General features: G+C 42.0%; 2 protein-coding genes across 2 annotated transcripts in view; one reads left to right on the top strand and one right to left on the bottom strand.

The window, feature by feature from the left end:
• The window catches only part of shc3 (SHC (Src homology 2 domain containing) transforming protein 3), a 56,043-nt gene extending 49,118 nt beyond the window's left edge, over window positions 1-6,925 (top strand). The window contains exons 10-12 of the mRNA XM_014138882.3: window positions 2,302-2,499; window positions 4,216-4,511; window positions 4,842-6,925. Coding sequence (XP_013994357.3) covers window positions 2,302-2,499; window positions 4,216-4,511; window positions 4,842-4,970 — 623 coding nt within the window. The 3' untranslated portion in view covers window positions 4,971-6,925. The remainder of the gene's footprint in view (window positions 1-2,301; window positions 2,500-4,215; window positions 4,512-4,841) is intronic.
• Window positions 6,926-8,050: 1,125 nt separating this feature from the next.
• On the bottom strand, window positions 8,051-16,663 carry s1pr3b (sphingosine-1-phosphate receptor 3b). Its single transcript, XM_014138885.3, has 3 exons — window positions 16,387-16,663; window positions 15,142-15,922; window positions 8,051-12,141 (listed from the first exon to the last, which is right to left on the bottom strand). The coding sequence occupies exons 2-3, from the start codon at window positions 15,786-15,788 to the stop codon at window positions 11,766-11,768; spliced, it is 1,023 nt and encodes a 340-aa protein (XP_013994360.1). The 5' UTR covers window positions 15,789-15,922; window positions 16,387-16,663; the 3' UTR covers window positions 8,051-11,765.
• Window positions 16,664-20,203: the final 3,540 nt, after the last annotated feature.

The raw sequence follows: 20,203 nt of genomic DNA, 5'->3' as shown, positions 1-20,203 counted from the left end.
AGAAACGTCCTCTCACTGTCAACTGCGTTTAATTTTAATATTTTGTAAATATTTGTATGAACATAACAAGATTCAACAACTGAGACATAAACTGAACAAGTTCCCCAGACATGTGACGAACAGAAAGGGAATAATGTTTCCCTGAACAAAGTGGAGGTCAAAATCAAAAGTAACAGTCAGTATCTGATGTGGCCACCAGCTGCATTAAGTACTGCAGTGCATCTTCTCCTCATGGACTGCACCAGATTTGCCAATTCTTGCTGTGAGATGTTACCCCACTCTTCCACCAAGGCATCTGCAAGTTCCCGGACATTTCTGGGGGGAATGGCCCTAGCCCTCACCCTCCGATCCAACAGGTCCCAGATGTGCTCAATGGGATTGAGATCCGGGCTCTTCGCTGGCCATGGCAGAACACTGACATTCCTGTCTTGCAGGAAATCACGCACAGAACGAGCAATATGGCTGGTGGCACATTGTCATGCTGGAGGGTCATGTCAGGATGAGCCTGCAGGAAGGGTACCACATGAGGGAGGAGGATGTCTTCCCTGTAACGCACAGCATTGAGATTGCCTGCAATAACAACAAGCTCAGTCCGATGATGCTGTGACACACCGCCCCAGACCATGATGGACCCTTAACCTCCAAATCGATCCCACTTCAGAGTACAGGCCTCGGTGTAAGGCTAATTCCTTCGACGATAAACGCAAATCCGACCATCACCCCTGGTGAGACTAAACTGCGACTTGTCAATGAAGACGAGTCCTGTCTGCCAGTCCTGTCTGGTCCAGCGACGGTGGGTTTGTGCCCATAGGCGACGTTGTTGCCGGTGATGTCTGGTGAGGACCTGCCTTACAACAGGGCTACAAGCCCTCAGTCCAGCCTCTCTCAGCCTATTGCGGACAGTCTGAGCATAATGGAGGGATTGTGCATTCCTGGTGTAACTCGAGCAGTTGTTGTTGCCATCTTGTACCTGTCCCGTAGGTGTGATGTTCGGATGTACCGTTCCTGTGCAGGTGTTGTTACACGTGGTCTGCCACTGCGAGGACGATCAGCTGTCCGTCCTGTCTCCCTGTAGCGCTGTCTTAGGCGTCTCACAGTACGGACATTGCAATTTATTGCCCTGGCCACATCTGCAGTCCGCATGCCTCCTTGCAGCATGCCTAAGGCATGTTCACGCAGATGAGGCATCTTTCTTTTGGTGTTTTTCAGAGTCAGTAGGAAGGCCTCTTTAGTGTCCTACGTTTTCATAACTGTGACCTTAATTGCCTACCGTCTGTAAGCTGTTAGTGTCTTAACGACCGTTCCACAGGTGCATGTTCATTAATTGTTTACGGTTCATTGAACAAGCATGGGAAACAGTGTTTAAACCCTTTACAATGAAGATCTGTGAAGTTATTTGGATTTTTATGAATTATCTTTGAACGACAGGGTCCTGAAAAAGGATGTTTATTTTATTGTTGAGTTAGATACATATCATTCCTGTATGGTATAAGAGCCCATGTATCTACATACGTATAATTCGTGTATGGTATAAGAGCCCATGTATCTACATAAGTATCATTCCTGTATGGTATAAGAGCCCATGTATCTACATACGTATCATTCCTGTATGGTATAAGAGCCCATGTATCTACATACGTATCATTCCTGTATGGTGCCAGAGCCCATGTATCTACATACGTATCATTCCTGTATGGTATAAGAGCCCATGTATCTACATACGTATCATTCCTGTATGGTATAAGAGCCCCTGTATCTACATACGTATCATTCGTGTATGGTATAAGAGCCCATGTATCTACATACGTATCGTTCGTGTATGGTATAAGAGCCCATGTATCTACATACGTATCATTCCTGTATGGTATAAGAGCCCATGTATCTACATACGTATCATTCCTGTATGGTATAAGAGCCCATGTATCTACATACGTATCATTCCTGTATGGTATAAGAGCCCATGTATCTACATACGTATCATTCGTGTATGGTGCCAGAGCCCATGTATCTACATACGTATCATTCCTGTATGGTATAAGAGCCCATGTATCTACATACGTATCATTCCTGTATGGTATAAGAGCCCATGTATCTACATACGTATCATTCGTGTATGGTGCCAGAGCCCATAGATGCGTATCTAGTCGTCTTGAAAGAGAAAGATATGCATCCCTCGTTTCTACTAACTCATAACTCCCCCCAGGTAAGAAGAGAAAGACTCTTTATTGTCTATTTTTTTCTTCAGATGACAGAAAATATAAATTCGTTTTTCTTGCTTTTAACTTTTGTTTTGACGTCTAGGATCATGTGACATCTACAGTCTGCCGGAGGGGAAGAGCACAGCACCAAAAACGGGGGATGTGCCTACGTACGTGAACACCCAGCAGATCGACGCCCAGGTGCTGGCAGCGCTGCAGGCTGAACAGGACAGCATGGCAGCAGAAGGGGCAACGGGCACAGCAGCCAAAGAAAGTCCAAGGAAAGACCTGTTCGACATGAGTAAGAATACCTACCTCTAACTGCTTATTGCTAACAGTAACGAGAGAGAGAGATATGTTTGCCTGTAAGCAATATTCACATTATTGTACAGCATGGCAGAGGGGGCATCAGGCGTAGCAAAAGACAGTCCCAGGAAAGACATGAGTAAGAACTAACCCTAATGCTAATAACTCTAGCATATTCCTATTCAACATCTACGAGAAGACTAACCGCGAACCGTTAATTACACTAGAATATTCCCATTCAACATCGACAAGAAGAAGAAACTAACTGCTAAACGCTAATTGCTGTTAACACTAGCATAATCCTATCCAATGATCTGGTCCTATTACGATATCTACCCCTCCCCTTGGCCCTAGCCCTTCAATGTTTACAGATCTGAAGCTTTACCACTACACTGCTTATACTTATCCTTAGACATACTAACATAGAGGTGTAAGGGAACAAGGGGGATGGATAGGGAGTGATTTAGGACCGGCTGAACATACTTATAAAAATAAGAAACTCACTGCTAAAATGTTTATGCTAATAACACTAGTATAATTCCTATTGAACCTGTATAGAAGAACCTTACCACTAATCGCTAATTGTTAACAGTAATAACACTAGTCCAACCACGAGACATGATTATAATTATAGAGGTGATCTGGCTATTGTTTCCAGGGGGTTGTTTTGTGCTATAATTACATTGTGTCAGGTCCAAGACAAAAGGGAGATATCACTGTAGACCACAGGAGGCTGGTGGAACCTTAATTTGGGAGGATGGGCTCGTGGTAATGGCTGGAACAGAATAAGCGGAGTGTTATCAAACACACGGTTTCCATGTATTTGATGCCATTCCATTAGGTCTGTTCTTGCCATAATTATGAGCCGTCCTCCCCTCAGCAGCCTCCTGTGCTGTAGACACTATAATATGTCGTGGCTTCCCACAACCTCCCCCCAACTTGAGGGTTACAGGTATACTGCATGTTATTCAGATATAGCTGATATATCTGACAAACAAATTGCATGTATGCCACGTTGCTCCTTATGAATGTAGCGTCGAGGTGAATGAAGAACCATGTGTGTCATAATGGAGGCTGGGGATGAGGTGACATCTTGGTTATAATAGGTTCCTTTATCCAGGTTCTTCCTCCTCCTTTACACTATATGAACAATTTACTGAATAATGTTTCAATTACTACCGAGTGCCTACACATAAGTGTCATTATTTCCAGGAATAAAACTAGGGAAGTATTCATGTATGACTACACAGACATATAGCATAGTACCACATCTCACCATACATTATGGAAGTTATAATCAACCAGGGGCTATGCGTTCTAAAAACAATGTATGAACGACGTGGAAGGTGTGTTCCACGTCGTGTTGGTGTCCTTTAGTAGTGATTTCTTTGCAGCAATTCGACCATGAAGGCCCGATTCACGCAGACTCCTCTGAACAGTTGATGTTGAGATGTGTCTGTTACTTGAACTTCGTCTCGGGCCTAACAACACCCATGCCGATATATCCACCAAACACCGGCTTCTTCTTCACTTAAATAATGCACGCTATAGAATGCTTTTCAAGCCAATCACAAACTAGTATTCAACAATGCAATGGTGTAACATACATTACACAACTTACATTGTCCATGCTCCCCTTTGTACCTGCATAGGCCTATTTCCGCCATATTGTGCTCCCTGCTTACATGTATTCTTTATCCCACCACCACAGAGCCTTTTGAGGATGCCATCCTGACCCAGTCAGCGGTCCCTGCCCTTCACAAGGCTGGATCTGTGGATAACTCCAGCCCCTTGTTGGTGCGCTCTGCTGCCTTCAAGGCCCAGGAGGAGCTGGAAGGCCAGGCCTGGTACCACGGAGAGATGAGCCGACGAGACGCAGAGAAACTACTGGTAGACGACGGAGACTTCCTGGTTAGGAAGAGCACCACCAACCCTGGGTCGTACGTACTGACGGGCATGCACAATGGGCTGGCCAAACACCTACTGCTGGTGAATCCTGAGGGCACGGTGAGCAGGGAGGGAGAAGCGGGCGAGAGAGAGTTACACTAGTGTGAAAAGGCGAATAAGAGAAAGGGTGAGTGATTGAGTAAATACCCACTGGGCACAGAGGTCAATTCAACGTCTATTACTCATTGGGCCAACGTAATTCTGTTGAAATGACATGGAAACAACATTGATTCAACTAGTGTGTGTCCAGTGAGTAAGTAATTGTGAGACAAAGAGAGAGAGAGAGAGAGAGAGGTACAGTATGCTAGAGAAATGTTTACCTGTAAATAATACTCATATTATCCCCCATGTCACTCACTCACTTTTGTATCCTTTGTATCTTTTGAAAAGGTGCGGACAAAAGATCACATATTTGACAGCATCAGTCACCTGATAGGCCATCACCGTGACAACAGCTTACCCATAGTGTCTGCAGGAAGTGAACTTTGTCTGAAGCAGCCTGTGGGCAACAGGAAATAGTGACGATCCACTCACTAAACCTGATGGGAGATGGAGTTCTGAAACTTAAACCTCCAATTCCTCCTGAAAACCTGAAACTTGAAGATGAAAATAGAGAATATATTATTGTTGAAAAAAGGTTACTTAACGATGATGACAGTGTCTTGGAAGCGGTCTGTGGCTGAGCAAACTCCCAGGCCACAAAAAGGAGGATGAGAAAGAAGAAGGTTTGCTGATATAAAAAATATTTATAGAACTGTTATTATTTTGTTGTGATGATTGAAATGCTATATTTTTGAGAAGACATATAGGTGCATTTGGGACATATATGTTGATTTGGTGTTTTAAAAACAAAGAAAAACAAGTTAGTAGTTTAGATGACGAAGCGCAAATCGACATCAAAGAGGGGAAAGAAAATAGTATTTTCGAATAAAACCCTGAATTTTTGTTTTGTCTATCAAGCACAACCAGATTTACACAGTCATTGGTAAGTAGGAGTTACATAGAGGAGAACAACTATTTGAAAATGCTGTTGTTTATATTGAAACTATTTTAGGATTATTTGTCCTTTATCGCAGCTATAGCGCGACGACATCTTCCCTTGGGGTTACTAATGAATCTATCCTGGTCCCAGACCAGTTTGTGATGTCTTGCCAACACCTGAGGGCGGGACAATGACCATAGCCCATAGGAGTGGGTAAGACAGCACAAATGGGTCTGTGACCAGGCTAAAATGAATCTGCTTTATAAGAATTAAAGACGTGAATGTGTTTTGCTTTACAGTAGTCACAGTGTGTTGGGGTCAGGGGTCGCAACCTTTGGCCCCTCATAGTGCTGTCAACATGGCTTTAAAGATACTGGGTGAATCTGTTGTACTCCCTTGATTCCTTGCATCCTCTCTCCTTGCCCCCCCCCCCCTTCTCAAAACCTTCCGATAGCCTTATGAAACCAGACTGATCTAACTGTAAGTCTCTCTGGATAAGACCGTCTGCTAAATGACTAAAATGTAAATGTAAAAATGTGACAATGTCACATTCTGTTTCACTTCACGAAACGTAAGCTCAGTGGTCAGTCTGGTTTCATGAGGCTATATAGATCCGAGGGGAGGACCCTCACATCTTCTGCTCCAATGTGCTTTGAGAAGGAAACAAGGAGGGAGGGGCATGAGGAATGAAGTTATTACTATTGAGATTGACCCAATGACATTTTATTTATAATGAAGTACTCTACTTGTGTCACTGCAGTCGCATGACTTGACAAATCTAACTGTTCCTGTGGACATTGTTCATAGACCTTGAACCCCCTTGGGAGTTACTTGTGTATGCTCACACTGTTAAAAAAAATATATATATATATATTTATTGCTTTTCAAAATATTATTTCATAATTGGTTTCTGGATCCTTCTTTAAACTGGGTGTGTAGTAAGTCAACTAGTTTGGAGCTTCGATCATGCAAATGAATATTCTTCACATCATTTCTAGCATTTATGGCTTTATAGTGGACTTTTAAAAGTGTATTATTTGACAAATTATTATCACAAATGTATAGCACAATCAGAAGTTTAAAAGATTATCTGTGTTAATTGTATTGAGAACAATTCACCAACGTGTTTTAACTTAAATCACTATACCGACGGGAGGTTTAGAAAAATCCTCGCGATTTCACCTAGCGCACTCTTAATTAGATAATAAGGATATTAGATCACTTTCTCTTGTGTAACAATATTGATTATAAATTAATTCTCATTTCTCAATGTATGGATTTGGATAGGTCTATTGACATCACAGAATGGTCATCAAGTACAGAAAAGCTGACTGATAGAACAGCTAAATTGGCCTTTTACCTATGCATTTAGACTGAATTTACATAACTAGGAATAGTTCAATTATATTTATCATGTTATATAGCATATGTTACATATTTGTTTTATATACCTATTGTGATAACATTGTAATAAAATAAAAAATAATGAATATTGGAGTTGTATGGTACAACTTATTTAAATTCAACCACTTGAAATCTATACATTAATATAGTTTACAATACATATTTAGAATTTTTATTTTTTTACAGTAATTGCATAGGTAAAACAGCCATTTATCTAAATGGTTACAGAAGCTGAAAATAAAACATGTTTTAGCCTCATGTTCATGCATAAGTACAGAAACTGAATACTATGACCATTTACAAAACCTGTGACAAACGGGATACTGATGCTGTTAGATAATGATGTGTACAGGATTGATCCAAAACAGAACCTGTGTTTCCAGTTCATTTGATTGACAAGAAGATTTATGATACTGTAGGCTACCTGTATTTTGCAGCAAGAGGAAGTGAACGTGGATCTACTCTCACAACTGTCTTTTAAATAAGTCTTACTCTGATTTTTAAAGGGGATCATAGCAATGTTATGATATGATAACCTCCCCATCAAAATATGATACAGTTGCTGTCTAACCTAAAGCAGTTCCATGTACTTTTAGTCTAGATTGTGTACATTTACAGACAGCCCGCTGCTTTCGTGGCAGTTTATGAACAGACGAAATAGAATAGTTATACATTTTGTTTGGCAGATCTGTACAGTGACTTTTTGGAAAGGACCAGATTGAAGAATAGTTTCCCAAAACTCTTAGGGACAAATCCTGACTGGAGGTCGACGCATGATATTCAAACCTTTAAACAAATAATCAAATAATCTTACATGAATCAATCTTACACCATTACAGTAATAGCTTGGCATAAATAATGTTATGTTAGCTCAACAAAGAATTGTGAGTCAACTCAACATCCCCATGTATACTGTAGGGAGTCACACTAGAACATGGCTTTTTCAGATTTCTGTTGATGAAAATGTGCCTTTTATTTGTACCAATGGTGTTTTTCTTCTTCAAAGTGCAATAGCTGGAACTTCTTCATGGGCATGCCCTGCCGTTCGTTAGAGTGCATCCCATTGGCACCCTAATCCTTATATAAAGCACTACTTTTGACCAGGGGTCCCTGGTTAAAAGTATTGCACTATAGAGAATAGGGTGCCATTTGGGACGCATTCTAAGAGTTGTGTTTCGCAGTACTGCTTGAGTGTTGCTGCTTGAGATTCAACGTTTTTCTCTCTCTCTAGTTTCCAAATTCTGAATATGATGAGTCTTTTTGTCAGAAGGACCACAAAAACACATTTTGGAACAAGTAAAAAATAAAAAAAAAACAAAGAAATGAGTCCAAACAATGTTTACAGATTTAGTCTTTGGTTGTATGAGTTATCATCATTCTGTATGACTGTTGGCAATAAAACCGTGAATGTTCTTTTTTTGTTTGATGAACAGTCATACTATTTTCCATGCAGTTCCACTGACTCCCATTAAACAGCATGCGGTATATGTGCCTCAATGCACAGCAAACGTATGTAGTGATAACATCAGTGATAACATCAATCGATTGTTTTATATCAAATGCTGTTTTCTACATACAGTATTCCGATTAATTGCATTCCAACTGAACCACTTAATGTGTAAAATTTACTGTTATGTCTGAAAAATATTTGTCTTATTTGAGAAGTTTGTTTATGTTTGTCTTGAGCAATTGTCAGCTGAATAGATGAACTGAAAAGTCTCTTTAGTTCAGTGGTCGATCTCCAAGGCATTCATAGTCGATCACCAAACATTTCTGTCAAAAACAATGATAAGGACTTGCGTTCCTATGTCATTTTTTGGTTTAGCGCTGTTGGTGGTAGGTGCACATGATTCCGCAGCCATAGCGCCAGAAAGGAAAAAAAGTGTTTCCATTTTGAACCGTTTCATGTGCTTGAAGGTGGAACTCCACGTACCCGGCAGGCCCAGAGAGAAAATCAAGTTCCCCTATAGGCCTACCGCTGGCCAATCAGATAGCTCAGCTTACCGTGTCTGCAGTTTCCTCGAGCCATAGGCTGTAAAAAGAAGCCTCAAATGCACAGCAAAGTTGATACTGTGAGATTTCAAAACACTTAAAACCATGACTCGAGAGAGAGACTCGATGAATACAGCAAAGAGCTGCTGTTTTTACAACTAAGTACATGTTTAAGTTGTTATTCAGCAACGTCAACACTTTCATAAACCATAAAATGCGTGTTCTCCCTACTTCCACTCATTCTACAACCAGCACTGCAGCTGCAATGAATGAGTAGGAAAGTGTTTTAATAAGCCTTAGTTATTATTAGCAGCTTGTGTCTTTTTCAATATCAAGGAAAATGACACTTTCTCTGGTCATAGGAGTAACAGCATGAATTGGTGCATGAGGCAGAAATAATGTGGTGCGACTTGAGTTTCACCATCAGCTGGAAGACTGTGTCCCCTTTTCTCAGAGGAGGGATGGTGAGTCGTTTGAGAGGCTGCTTCACCGCTGCTCCCTCCCTCCCCTCAGACTGACCATCAGATGCAGGCCATCAGTACAGTAAAAAAAAAAAGCGAATTATTATGCTCACTCAGCCGTGGGTGCATGAGGCAGAAATAATGCAGTGCGACTTTGAGTTTTGCCATCAGCTGGAAGACTGTTTACCCTTTTCTCAGAGGAGGGAGGGACGGTGAGTCGTTTGAGAGGCTGCTTCACCGCTGCTCCCTCCCTCCCCTCAGACTGACCATCAGATGCAGGCCATCAGTACAGTAAAATCAAAAAATATTATTATTTTGTCACTCACAAGTAATACATCAAATTATCTATTACCAGTCTGATCATATACCTACAATGTTGAAATATAATTTTAGAATGTCCTGCGAAAAACAACATTGGCAGGGTAATTCAAGCCTAGCCAATATACAGTGATAATGTATTGGGCCTATAGCCTACTGCACAAACCTCATTACTACAGTACTGTTTTTAATTGGTTAATGTTGCATAGGCTTACATTTTTTAAGTCATGTAAATAAAAAATCTGAGCGGTTTGCTTTTGGACTCAGAAATTGGTCTGGACTCAGAAAAGGTTGGTGACCACTGCTTTAGTACATAGCAGCAGAGGGTGGTGCCCTGCAACCTCCAGTCAACACTTCAACCTGGTTTAGCTCTGCTACAGGGAAGCTTCACTTCAACCTGGTTTAGCTCTGCTACAGGGAAGCTTCACTTCAACCTGGTTTAGCACTGCTACAGGGAAGCTTCACTTCAACCTGGTTTAGCTCTGCTACAGGGAAGCTTCACTTCAACCTGGTTTAGCACTGCTACAGGGAAGCTTCACTTCAACCTGGTTTAGCTCTGCTACAGGGAAGCTTCACTTCAACCTGGTTTAGCTCTGCTACAGGGAAGCTTCACTTCAACCTGGTTTAGCTCTGCTACAGGGAAGCTTCACTTCAACCTGGTTTAGCTCTGCTACAGGGAAGCTTCACTTCAACCTGGTTTAGCTCTGCTACAGGGAAGCTTCACTTCAACCTGGTTTAGCTCTGCTACAGGGAAGCTTCCATGAGCTCATAGACATATTAACAGTTAAATGATGCTACAGTACAGGTAGTAGCATAATGTTGAGCAAATCATCTGGTTAAATACAATCGTTTTACACAATAAAACAAAGAGCATGCTACCATTGTATAATTAAGCAATAAGGCCCGAGGGGGTGTGGTATATGGTCAATAAACCATGGCTAAGGGCTGTTCTTAGGCACGACGAGTGCTTGGATACAGCCCTTAGCCATGGTATATTGGCCATATACCACAAACTCCCAAGGTGCCTTATTGCTATTATAAATTGGTTACCAACTTAATTAGAGCTGTAAAAATAAATGTTTTGTCATACCCGTGGTATACGGTCTGATATACCACAGCTGTCGGCCAATCAGCATTCAGAGCTCGAACCACACAGTTTATAATGTAGAGTAACAGTATTTAGGAAAAACTGTACACATATGTCAAAGTATGACAAACAAAAAAATAATAAATAGCTTTTTTCAAGAGTTACATTTACAATGAATGTAAAATAACCATCTGTTTACCATCCCAGCCCACCATGCGTGCTTTACAGGACCTACAGTATAGTGGCAGTCTACAGCTTCACTGTAGTTTATGGCCTAGATTAAATTTGGACCGCGGAATATCTGCGTCATAGAGCGATTTGACATTTAAAGGTAATTAAACATATGCAGCGTTTACCATGAATGCAGTCTCTGCGAAAGCAGAAAACGTTACCTTTAAAAAGGTGCCGAATTTAATATAGCCCCCTATATCTCGACTGCACAGTGTTTATCTGGTCTGGACAGTTTCTGGACCCTCTACCCTCACAGAGAGGGAGAGCCAAGTGCTTGTTTGTGGTTATGAAGTAATTCGGCTAAATATACTGAACAAAAATAGAAACGCATCATACGTACTGCCAAATTCTCTATGACGACGTTGGAGGCGGCTTATGGTAGAGAAATTAACATTAAATTGTCTGGCAACAGCTCTGGTGGACATTCCTGCAGTAAGCATTTGTGTGCAAAATTGAAGAGAAATAAGCTACAAAAAGCGTATGGAAAATGTAGGGCCTCTTATTTCAGCTCATGAAACATGGGGCCAACACTATACATGTTGCGTTTATATCTTTTGTCAGTATAGTTACATTATAGGCCTTCAATGTCTCTCCATCCTATGCACAGCATAGGGCTACAATGTCTCGCGTTGCCACACTTCGTAGTCTCTTGTGTTCATTCAGAATGATTTGGATATGGAGGTTCAGGGCCCAGCAGAAAACCTCAACCCTCCTCTCCATTGGCCACATTGGCGCACGATGATGTTGGACTCTTTATCAAGGTCTGTGCCACTATAATATTCAGACTACTGTCCCTGTTCTTCTGCTGCTCATCTGCCCTGCTGTGGTTGTTAGGATTATTATGGGCTGTGCTCCTGCTGTGCTCCTGCTGTGCTCCTGCTGTGCTCCAGGTTACTGGGCTTATTGGGCTCACCGCTGCTGGAGACCTTCCCCTTTATCAGACAGCCACAGACCAAGCTAAAGAAGGCTCTCCTCATCTCCCTGCTGGCCAAGGTGTAGATAACAGGGTTCATGGCAGAGTTGAGCACGGCCAGGGCTATGAAGTAGTCGGCCTTGTAGAGGATGGTGCAGCAGCGATGCTCGCAGGCCACATCAATGAGGAGGAGGACGAAGATGGGCGTCCAGCATGCAATGAAGACGCCGACCACGATGATGACAGTACGGAGGAGGGTCATGGAGTGCTCTGAGTTCGAATGTTTCGTCACCTTGCGACTGCTGGATAGATAGAAAGACAGAGAGATAAATAAAACCATGGATGGATGGATGGATGGATGGATGGATGGATGGATGGATGGATGGATGGATGGATGGATGGATGGATGGATGCATGGACACCGGCCACCCATCCATCCAAGACAGAAGACAAAAAAACAAGTAACCAACATATAGATAGCATCAATACACACCTGGTCCTCACCAACATGTAGATAGCATCAATACACACCTGGTCCTCACCAACATATAGATAGCATCAATACACACCTGGTCCTCACCAACATGTAGATAGCATCAATACACACCTGGTCCTCACCAACATGTAGATAGCATCAATACACACCTGGTCCTCACCAACATGTAGATAGCATCAATACACACCTGGTCCTCACCAACATGTAGATAGCATCAATACACACCTGGTCCTGACCAACATGTAGATAGCATCAATACACACCTGGTCCTGACCAACATATAGATAGCATCAATACACACCTGGTCCTCACCAACATGTAGATAGCATCAATACACACCTGGTCCTCACCAACATATAGATAGCATCAATACACACCTGGTCCTCACCAACATGTAGATAGCATCAATACACACCTGGTCCTCACCAACATGTAGATAGCATCAATACACACCTGGTCCTCACCAACATGTAGATAGCATCAATACACACCTGGTCCTCACCAACATGTAGATAGCATCAATACACACCTGGTCCTCACCAACATGTAGATAGCATCAATACACACCTGGTCCTCACCAACATGTAGATAGCATCAATACACACCTGGTCCTCACCAACATGTAGATAGCATCAATACACACCTGGTCCTCACCAACATGTAGATAGCATCAATACACACCTGGTCCTCACCAACATGTAGATAGCATCAATACACACCTGGTCCTCACCAACATGTAGATAGCATCAATACACACCTGGTCCTCACCAACATGTAGATAGCATCAATACACACCTGGTCCTCACCAACATGTAGATAGCATCAATACACACCTGGTCCTCACCAACATGTAGATAGCATCAATACACACCTGGTCCTCACCAACATGTAGATAGCATCAATACACACCTGGTCCTCACCAACATGTAGATAGCATCAATACACACCTGGTCCTCGACCAACATAGTAGATAGCATCAATACACACCTGGTCCTCACCAACATATAGATAGCATCAATACACACCTGGTCCTGACCAACATGTACAGTGTCTTGCAGAAGTATTCATCCCCCTTGGTGTTTTTCCTATTTTGTTGCATTACAACCTGTAATTTAAATTGGTTTTTATTTGGATTTCATGTAATGGACATACACAAAATAGTCTGAATTGGTGAATTGTTTAAAAAAAATTGAAAAAAAAAAAACAACTCAGAAGTGCATATGTATTCACCCCCTTTTCTATGAAGGCCCTAAATAAGATCTGGTGCAACCAATTACCTTCAGAAGTCACATAATTAGTTAAATAAAGTCCACCTGTGTGCAATCTAAGTGTCACATGATCTGTCACATGATCTCAGTATACATACACCTGTTCTGAAAGGCCCCAGAGTCTGCAACACCACTAAGCAAGGGGCAGCAGCAAGCAAGCAGCACCATGAAGACCAAGGAGCTCTCCAAACAGGTCAGGAACGAAGGTGGGGAGAAGTATAGATACGGGTTGGGTTATAAAAAATATCCAAAACTTTGAACATCCCATGGAGCACCATTAAATCCATTATAAAAAAATTGAAAGAATATGGCACCACAACAAAATGCCAAGAGAGGGACGCCCACCAAAACTCATGGATCAGGCAAGGAGGGCATTAATTAGAGAGGCAACAAAGAGACCAAAGATAACCCTGAAGGAGCTGCAAAGCACAACAGCGGAGATTGGAGTACCTGTCCATAGGACCACTTTAAGCTGTACACTCCACAGAGCTAGGCTTTACGGAAAAGTGGCCAGAAAAAAAAGCCATTGCTTAAAGACAAAAATAAGCAAACATGTTTGGTGTTCGCCAAAAGGCATGTGGGAGACTCCCCAAACATATGGAAGAAGGTACTCTGGTCAGATGAGACTAAAATGTTGCTTTTTGGCCATCAAGGAAAACGCTCTCGTCACCCGAGAACAAAATCCCCACAGTGAAGCATGGTGGTGGCAGCATCATGCTGTGGGGATGTTTTTCATCGCCAGGGACTGGGAAACTGGTCAGAATTGAAGGAATGATGGACGGCGCTAAATACAGGGAAATTCTTGCGGGAAACCTGTTTCAGTCTTCCAGAGATTTGAGACTCTTCACCTTCCAGCAGGACAACGACCCTAAGCATACTGCTAAAGCAACACTCGAGTGGTTTAAGGGGAAACATTTAAATGTCTTGGAATGGCCTAGTCAAAGCCCAGACCTCAATCCAATTGAGAATCTGTGATATGACTTAAAGATTGCTGTATACCAGTGGAACCCATTCAACTTGAAGGAGCTGGAGCAGTTTTGCCTTGAAGAATGGGCAAACATCCCAGTGGCTAGATGTGCCAAGCTTATAGAGACATACCCCAAGAGACTTGCAGCTGTAATTGCTGCAAAAGGTGGCTCTACAAAGTATTGACTTTGGGGGGGTGAATAGTTATGCAAGCTCAAGTTCAGTTTTTCTGTCTTATGTCTTCTTTGTTTCACAATAAAACATATTTTGCAACTTCAAAGTGGTAGGCACATTGTGTAAATGAAATGATACAACCCCCCCAAAAAAATCTATTTTAATTCCAGGTTGTAAGGCAACAAAATAGGAAAAATACCAAGGGGGTGAATACTTTTGCAAGCCACTAGATGTGTAGACAGACAGACAGACAGACAGGCAGGCAGAGCAGAGCAGACAGAGACAGACAGACAGACAGACAGACAGACAGACAGACAGACAGACAGACAGACAGACAGACAGACAGACAGACAGACAGACAGACCAATCGATCACCATAAGATAGCATCAATGCATACCTGGTCCTCACCAACATGTAGATGCGTATGTACAGGACGGACATGGCCAGCAGCAAGGCCATGAAGATGATGATGCAGAAGGCCACGTACTTCTTGGTATAGAGCGGTAGGACTGTGGAGCAGTCAGGGAGGTTGTCCAAGCAGTTCCACCCCAGGATGGGCAATGCTCCCAGGGATATCGCTATGAGCCAGCAGGTCCCTATGAGCAAGAACACCCTGTAATTCTTACTGGCATCATAGGGCCTCATTTTAATCATGGTCAGATGTCTCTCTATAGCTATAGCCAGGAGACTGAATGTGGAAGCCCCCAGGGCTACAAACATGCTCCCTTCCCTCACAAACCACAACACTGGAGACAGGTGAAGGGTCTTCTCCCCTGACATGAGGAGGTTGACGATATAAGCCACCCCAGCCAGAAGGTCACACAACGCCAGGTTGGCTATGAAGAAGTACATGCGGTTGTGGAACTTGTGGTTTTTCCATATTGCTACTAGAACAATCAGGTTCTCCAGGATTATGAAGCAACAGATGATGAGGAACACGATGGTTTTAGCATCCAAGGTGACGCCACCACCTGTGATTTTTCCATTCTGACGGTTTTCCAGCTTCCCTGTGTAGTTATAGTGGATAAATATCTGCTGGTTCATCGTCTCTGGTTTTCAAGCTGTTATTCCACAAATGTCCAGCAGAGATGAGTAAAGAGGCGTATTAAAAGTCCTTTTTTGAGTGAGATCGACGAATATCCCACCTTTTACAGCTGAGCTGAAAAGTGATGGACCAGCTAGATAAAAAAAAAAAAAGATTATTAACACGTTAGTTTTTTTTTATCCCTCTCTCTTGATCGAAAATGAATGAGTGCATCTGGGTAGCATCTATCCGGAAATTGAGACGTTTATTATCCAGAGTTGCTGCCCTAGAAACATGTTTCATTTAGTCTATGATTGAGGTATGCTGTCATTTAAATCTTACTGCCAATTCAAAGGCTCTCGACGAGCACACCCTTTGTTCTTAATGTGTTTAAACACAAAATAACATACAACCAGAAAAAAATACAATTCATGTAATTTCACTAAATTATGTTACATTTCAAATAAAGATAATCTTAAAAACACATTTTATTTTTGTCTATAGTTTATACTGGCGACTATAGCCAACAAAATATATTTTTAATCATAGTTTTTATTATAGCCTATTGAAAGGAATTAGAATCCCGTCCAGCTATAGATGTAAATAGTAAAGAGTCACCGTCAGATGCTCTAGTCTGGAGCCGATTTCAGAGATCCTTTCCAGCGACGCGCGAAAGTTACTCGACTTCATCCAAGCTTCTTTCAGATAATTAAATATTTTTTACATTTCTTCAAGTGGTGGTGATAAATCCTCTTCATTTAGTAATAATACGAGTCTACAACGTTATTCCTTCACCCCCAAAGTTCTTCTTGCAGAAGTTTCAGTATTTGTCTTTACACATTTCTCTACATCTGTACTGAAGTAGCCTGCCCCTCTTTCTTCCATGTCTGACTAATGGCTGAAGGCTCACACCTCCCTTCCAGAGAGACTGACGGGAAACTAGGGAGGGCTGTATTAACAACACTGCAGACATTATTAAACATGCATTACTCAAAGTCATTTGGATCAATATTGAGTCCAGTATTTTCATCATGGTAAGATACAACTACCATGATACAATGTAGGTGTCATTGTAAATAAGAATTTGTTCTTAACTGACTTGCCAAGTTAAATAAAGGTAAAATCTTTTTTTATTTAAAAAAAAAACAAGGCCCTCACACTGTTAAAACTCCCAATTCACCACTTTATTGACAACGTTTAAATCCAAAACAGTTCTTCATCAGGTAAAAAAAAAACCCAGCTCAAACCATTGTTTCTGAAGTAATAAGTGGTAGGTATCATGTTGTATAAAGGATTGGAGACAGGCGAAGGAATACGTAATTGGGGTTTTTAATACTCCACCCAAAAATACAACATGCCATGAAAGGCACAGGGACGAAGCCAAAAACAAACACGTAAACAAAAACAGGGATGTAACCCGAACAAAAGAGCGAAGTAAAACCTCTAGTAAATACACGGGACGAGACCCGTAATAACAATACACGGGACAAGACCCGTAATAACAATACACGGGACGAGACCCGTAATAACAATACACGGGACGAGACCCGTAATAACAATACACGGGACGAGACCCGTAATAACAATACACGGGACGAGACCCGTAATAACAATACACGGGACGAGACCCGTAATAACAATACACGGGACGAGACCCGTAATAACAATACACGGGACGAGACCCGTAATAACAATACACGGGACGAGACCCGTAATAACAATACACGGGACGAGACCCGTAATAACAATACACGGGACGAGACCCGTAATAACAATACACGGGACGAGACCCGTAATAACAATACACGGGACGGGACCCGTAATAACAATACACGGGACGAGACCCATAATAACAATACACGGGACGAGACCCATAATAACAATACACGGGACGAGACCCGTAATAACAATACACGGGACGAGACCCGTAATAACAATACACGGGACGAGACCCGTAATAACAATACAAGGGACGAGACCCGTAATAACAATACACGGGACGAGACCCGTAATAACAATACACGGGACAAGACCCGTAATAACAATACACGGGATGAGACCCGTAATAACAATACACGGGACGAGACCCGTAATAACAATACACGGGACGAGACCCGTAATAACAATACACGGGACAAGACCCGTAATAACAATACACGGGATGAGACCCATAATAACAATACACGGGACGGGACCCGTAATAACAATACACGGGACGAGACCCGTAATAACAATACACGGGACGAGACCCGTAATAACAATACACGGGATGGGACCCGTAATAACAATACACGGGACGAGACCCGTAATAACAATACACGGGATGAGACCCGTAATAACAACCAACAAGACAATGATGATCAGAGGGCACATATATACAATTACTAATCAGGGGAATTGGAATCAGGTGTGCGTAATGAGACAGTTCAGTGACGCCTGGAGCGGGAATCCGTGACAGTAGGCTACAATATAGGTGACCTTGCACCACTTTTCACAGCCTGGTCTCATAGACTAGATGTAACATAGTAAATGTAAATTCGGGAAACTCAAATTAGTATGATATGTTAATTAGCAACTTTGCAACTATTTAGCATGTTAGCTAACCCAAACCTTAAACCTTTAACCTAACTCCTAACCCTAACCTTAACCCCTAACCATAATCCCTAACAGTAGTATTAGCCACCTCAGCCAGATTATAAACTCTCCAAAATCTCAATTTAAAATAATGTCTTACATGGCTCTTAGATTACCTACTCACTTTAAACTATTTGATAACTTATAACCATGTTATAACTGTTTTATAATTAATGTTCCTGAACCCTGAACAGCTGCAACTGTTTTACCAAACAGAGAAAACTAGAGAAGACCCACAAAGGCCTGTTCTAAAGACTTCCACACCAAACCAATGGTATAAACATCATATGGTGTGACTTTAAAATAGCCCTCTGACTGTGCTGCAGCAGCAGGTTCTGCTCTGCCTTGTGGTAAAGGCGTGTACCTTTGGCAAAGGGGAGGGCTATGGCATGCTAAGAGAGTGGGGAGACAGGCAGATAAAGAGACAGAGACACAGACAGAGACAGAGAGAGAGAGAGAGAGACAGAGAGAGAGAGAGAGAGAGAGAGAGAGAAAGAAAGAAAGAAAGAAAGAAAGAAAGAAAGAAAGAAAGAAAGAAAGAAGAAAGAAAGAAAGAAAGAAAGAAAGAAAGAAAGAAAGAAAGAAAGAAAGAAAGAAAGAAAGAAAGAAATTAATTGAGGGAAACAGAGAGAGAGATATCTGTTAGGCGAAATACTGCAGTGTGCAGTAACAGCAGCGAGATGTGTGGCCTGTTGCCATGAGAAAAGGACAACCAATGGAGAACAAACAACATTGTAAATGCAACCTATAATTATCTGTTTATATATTTTCCCTTTCATACTTCAACTACTTGCACATTGTTACAACACCTGTACATAGCCAATAATATAACATTTGAAATGTATATATTCTTTTAAAACTTTTGTGAGTGTAATGTTCACTAATGTTTCACTTATTTATTTCCTTTTTGTTTGTCTATTCCATTTGCTTTGGCAATGCAAACATATGTTTCCCATGCCAATAAAGCCCCTTTGAATTGAATTGAATTGAGAGAGAGCGAGAGAGAGAGAGAGAGAGAGAGAGGAAGAGTCTGGCCGAAAGTTTGGTGACATTTACTGCTTCCTCTCATTGATGAACTGAAATGTTACCTACAGTGATCGCTCCCTAAGCACAGCAAATCAGTTAACACAGTCCATAGTGTAGATGATTTTGCAGCAGGAATCTACCCCTCCCTTTGCCAGTCCTCTCCAGGCTATTCTCTCCTCTAACCTTCTGCCAACCCAGGAACCCCCCTCCCTCCCTCCCCCAGCCTGTCCCAGGCTGCCCTCCCCTTCCCCTGCAGTTCACCTAAATAGCTAACAGGTACTGTCCCATCTCAAAACCATCCCTGACGCCTCCCTTGACCCACTGCAGATCACCTACAGAGCTAACAGGTCTGTGGGCAACGCTGTCAACATGGGCCTATACTGCATCCTCAAACACCTCGATAACCCAAAGACATATGCAAGGATATTGTTTGTGGACTTTAGCTCTATGTTCAATACCATCATCCCAGAACTGCTACAAGACAAACTTTCCCAGCTAAATGTGCCCAGCTCCATCTGTCAGTGAATCACTGACTTCCTGACCAACAGGACTCAACATGTGAAGCTGGGAAAACACTTTTCAGCACCGAAGCGCAACAAGGAAGCATGCTCTCACCTCTACACTACTCACTCTACACCAATGACTGCACCTCCAACGTATCTCAAATCAAATCAAAGTTTATTTGTCACGTGCGCCGAATACAACAGGTGTAGACCTTACAGTGAAATGCTTACTTACAGGCTCTAACCAATAGTGCAAAAAAGGTTTTAGGTGA

Source organism: Salmo salar, chromosome 13 (genome assembly GCF_965601325.2).
Source record: "Salmo salar chromosome 13, fSalSal1, whole genome shotgun sequence".
NCBI lineage: Eukaryota > Metazoa > Chordata > Actinopteri > Salmoniformes > Salmonidae > Salmo > Salmo salar.
This window is presented reverse-complemented; position numbering and strand designations above follow the sequence as displayed.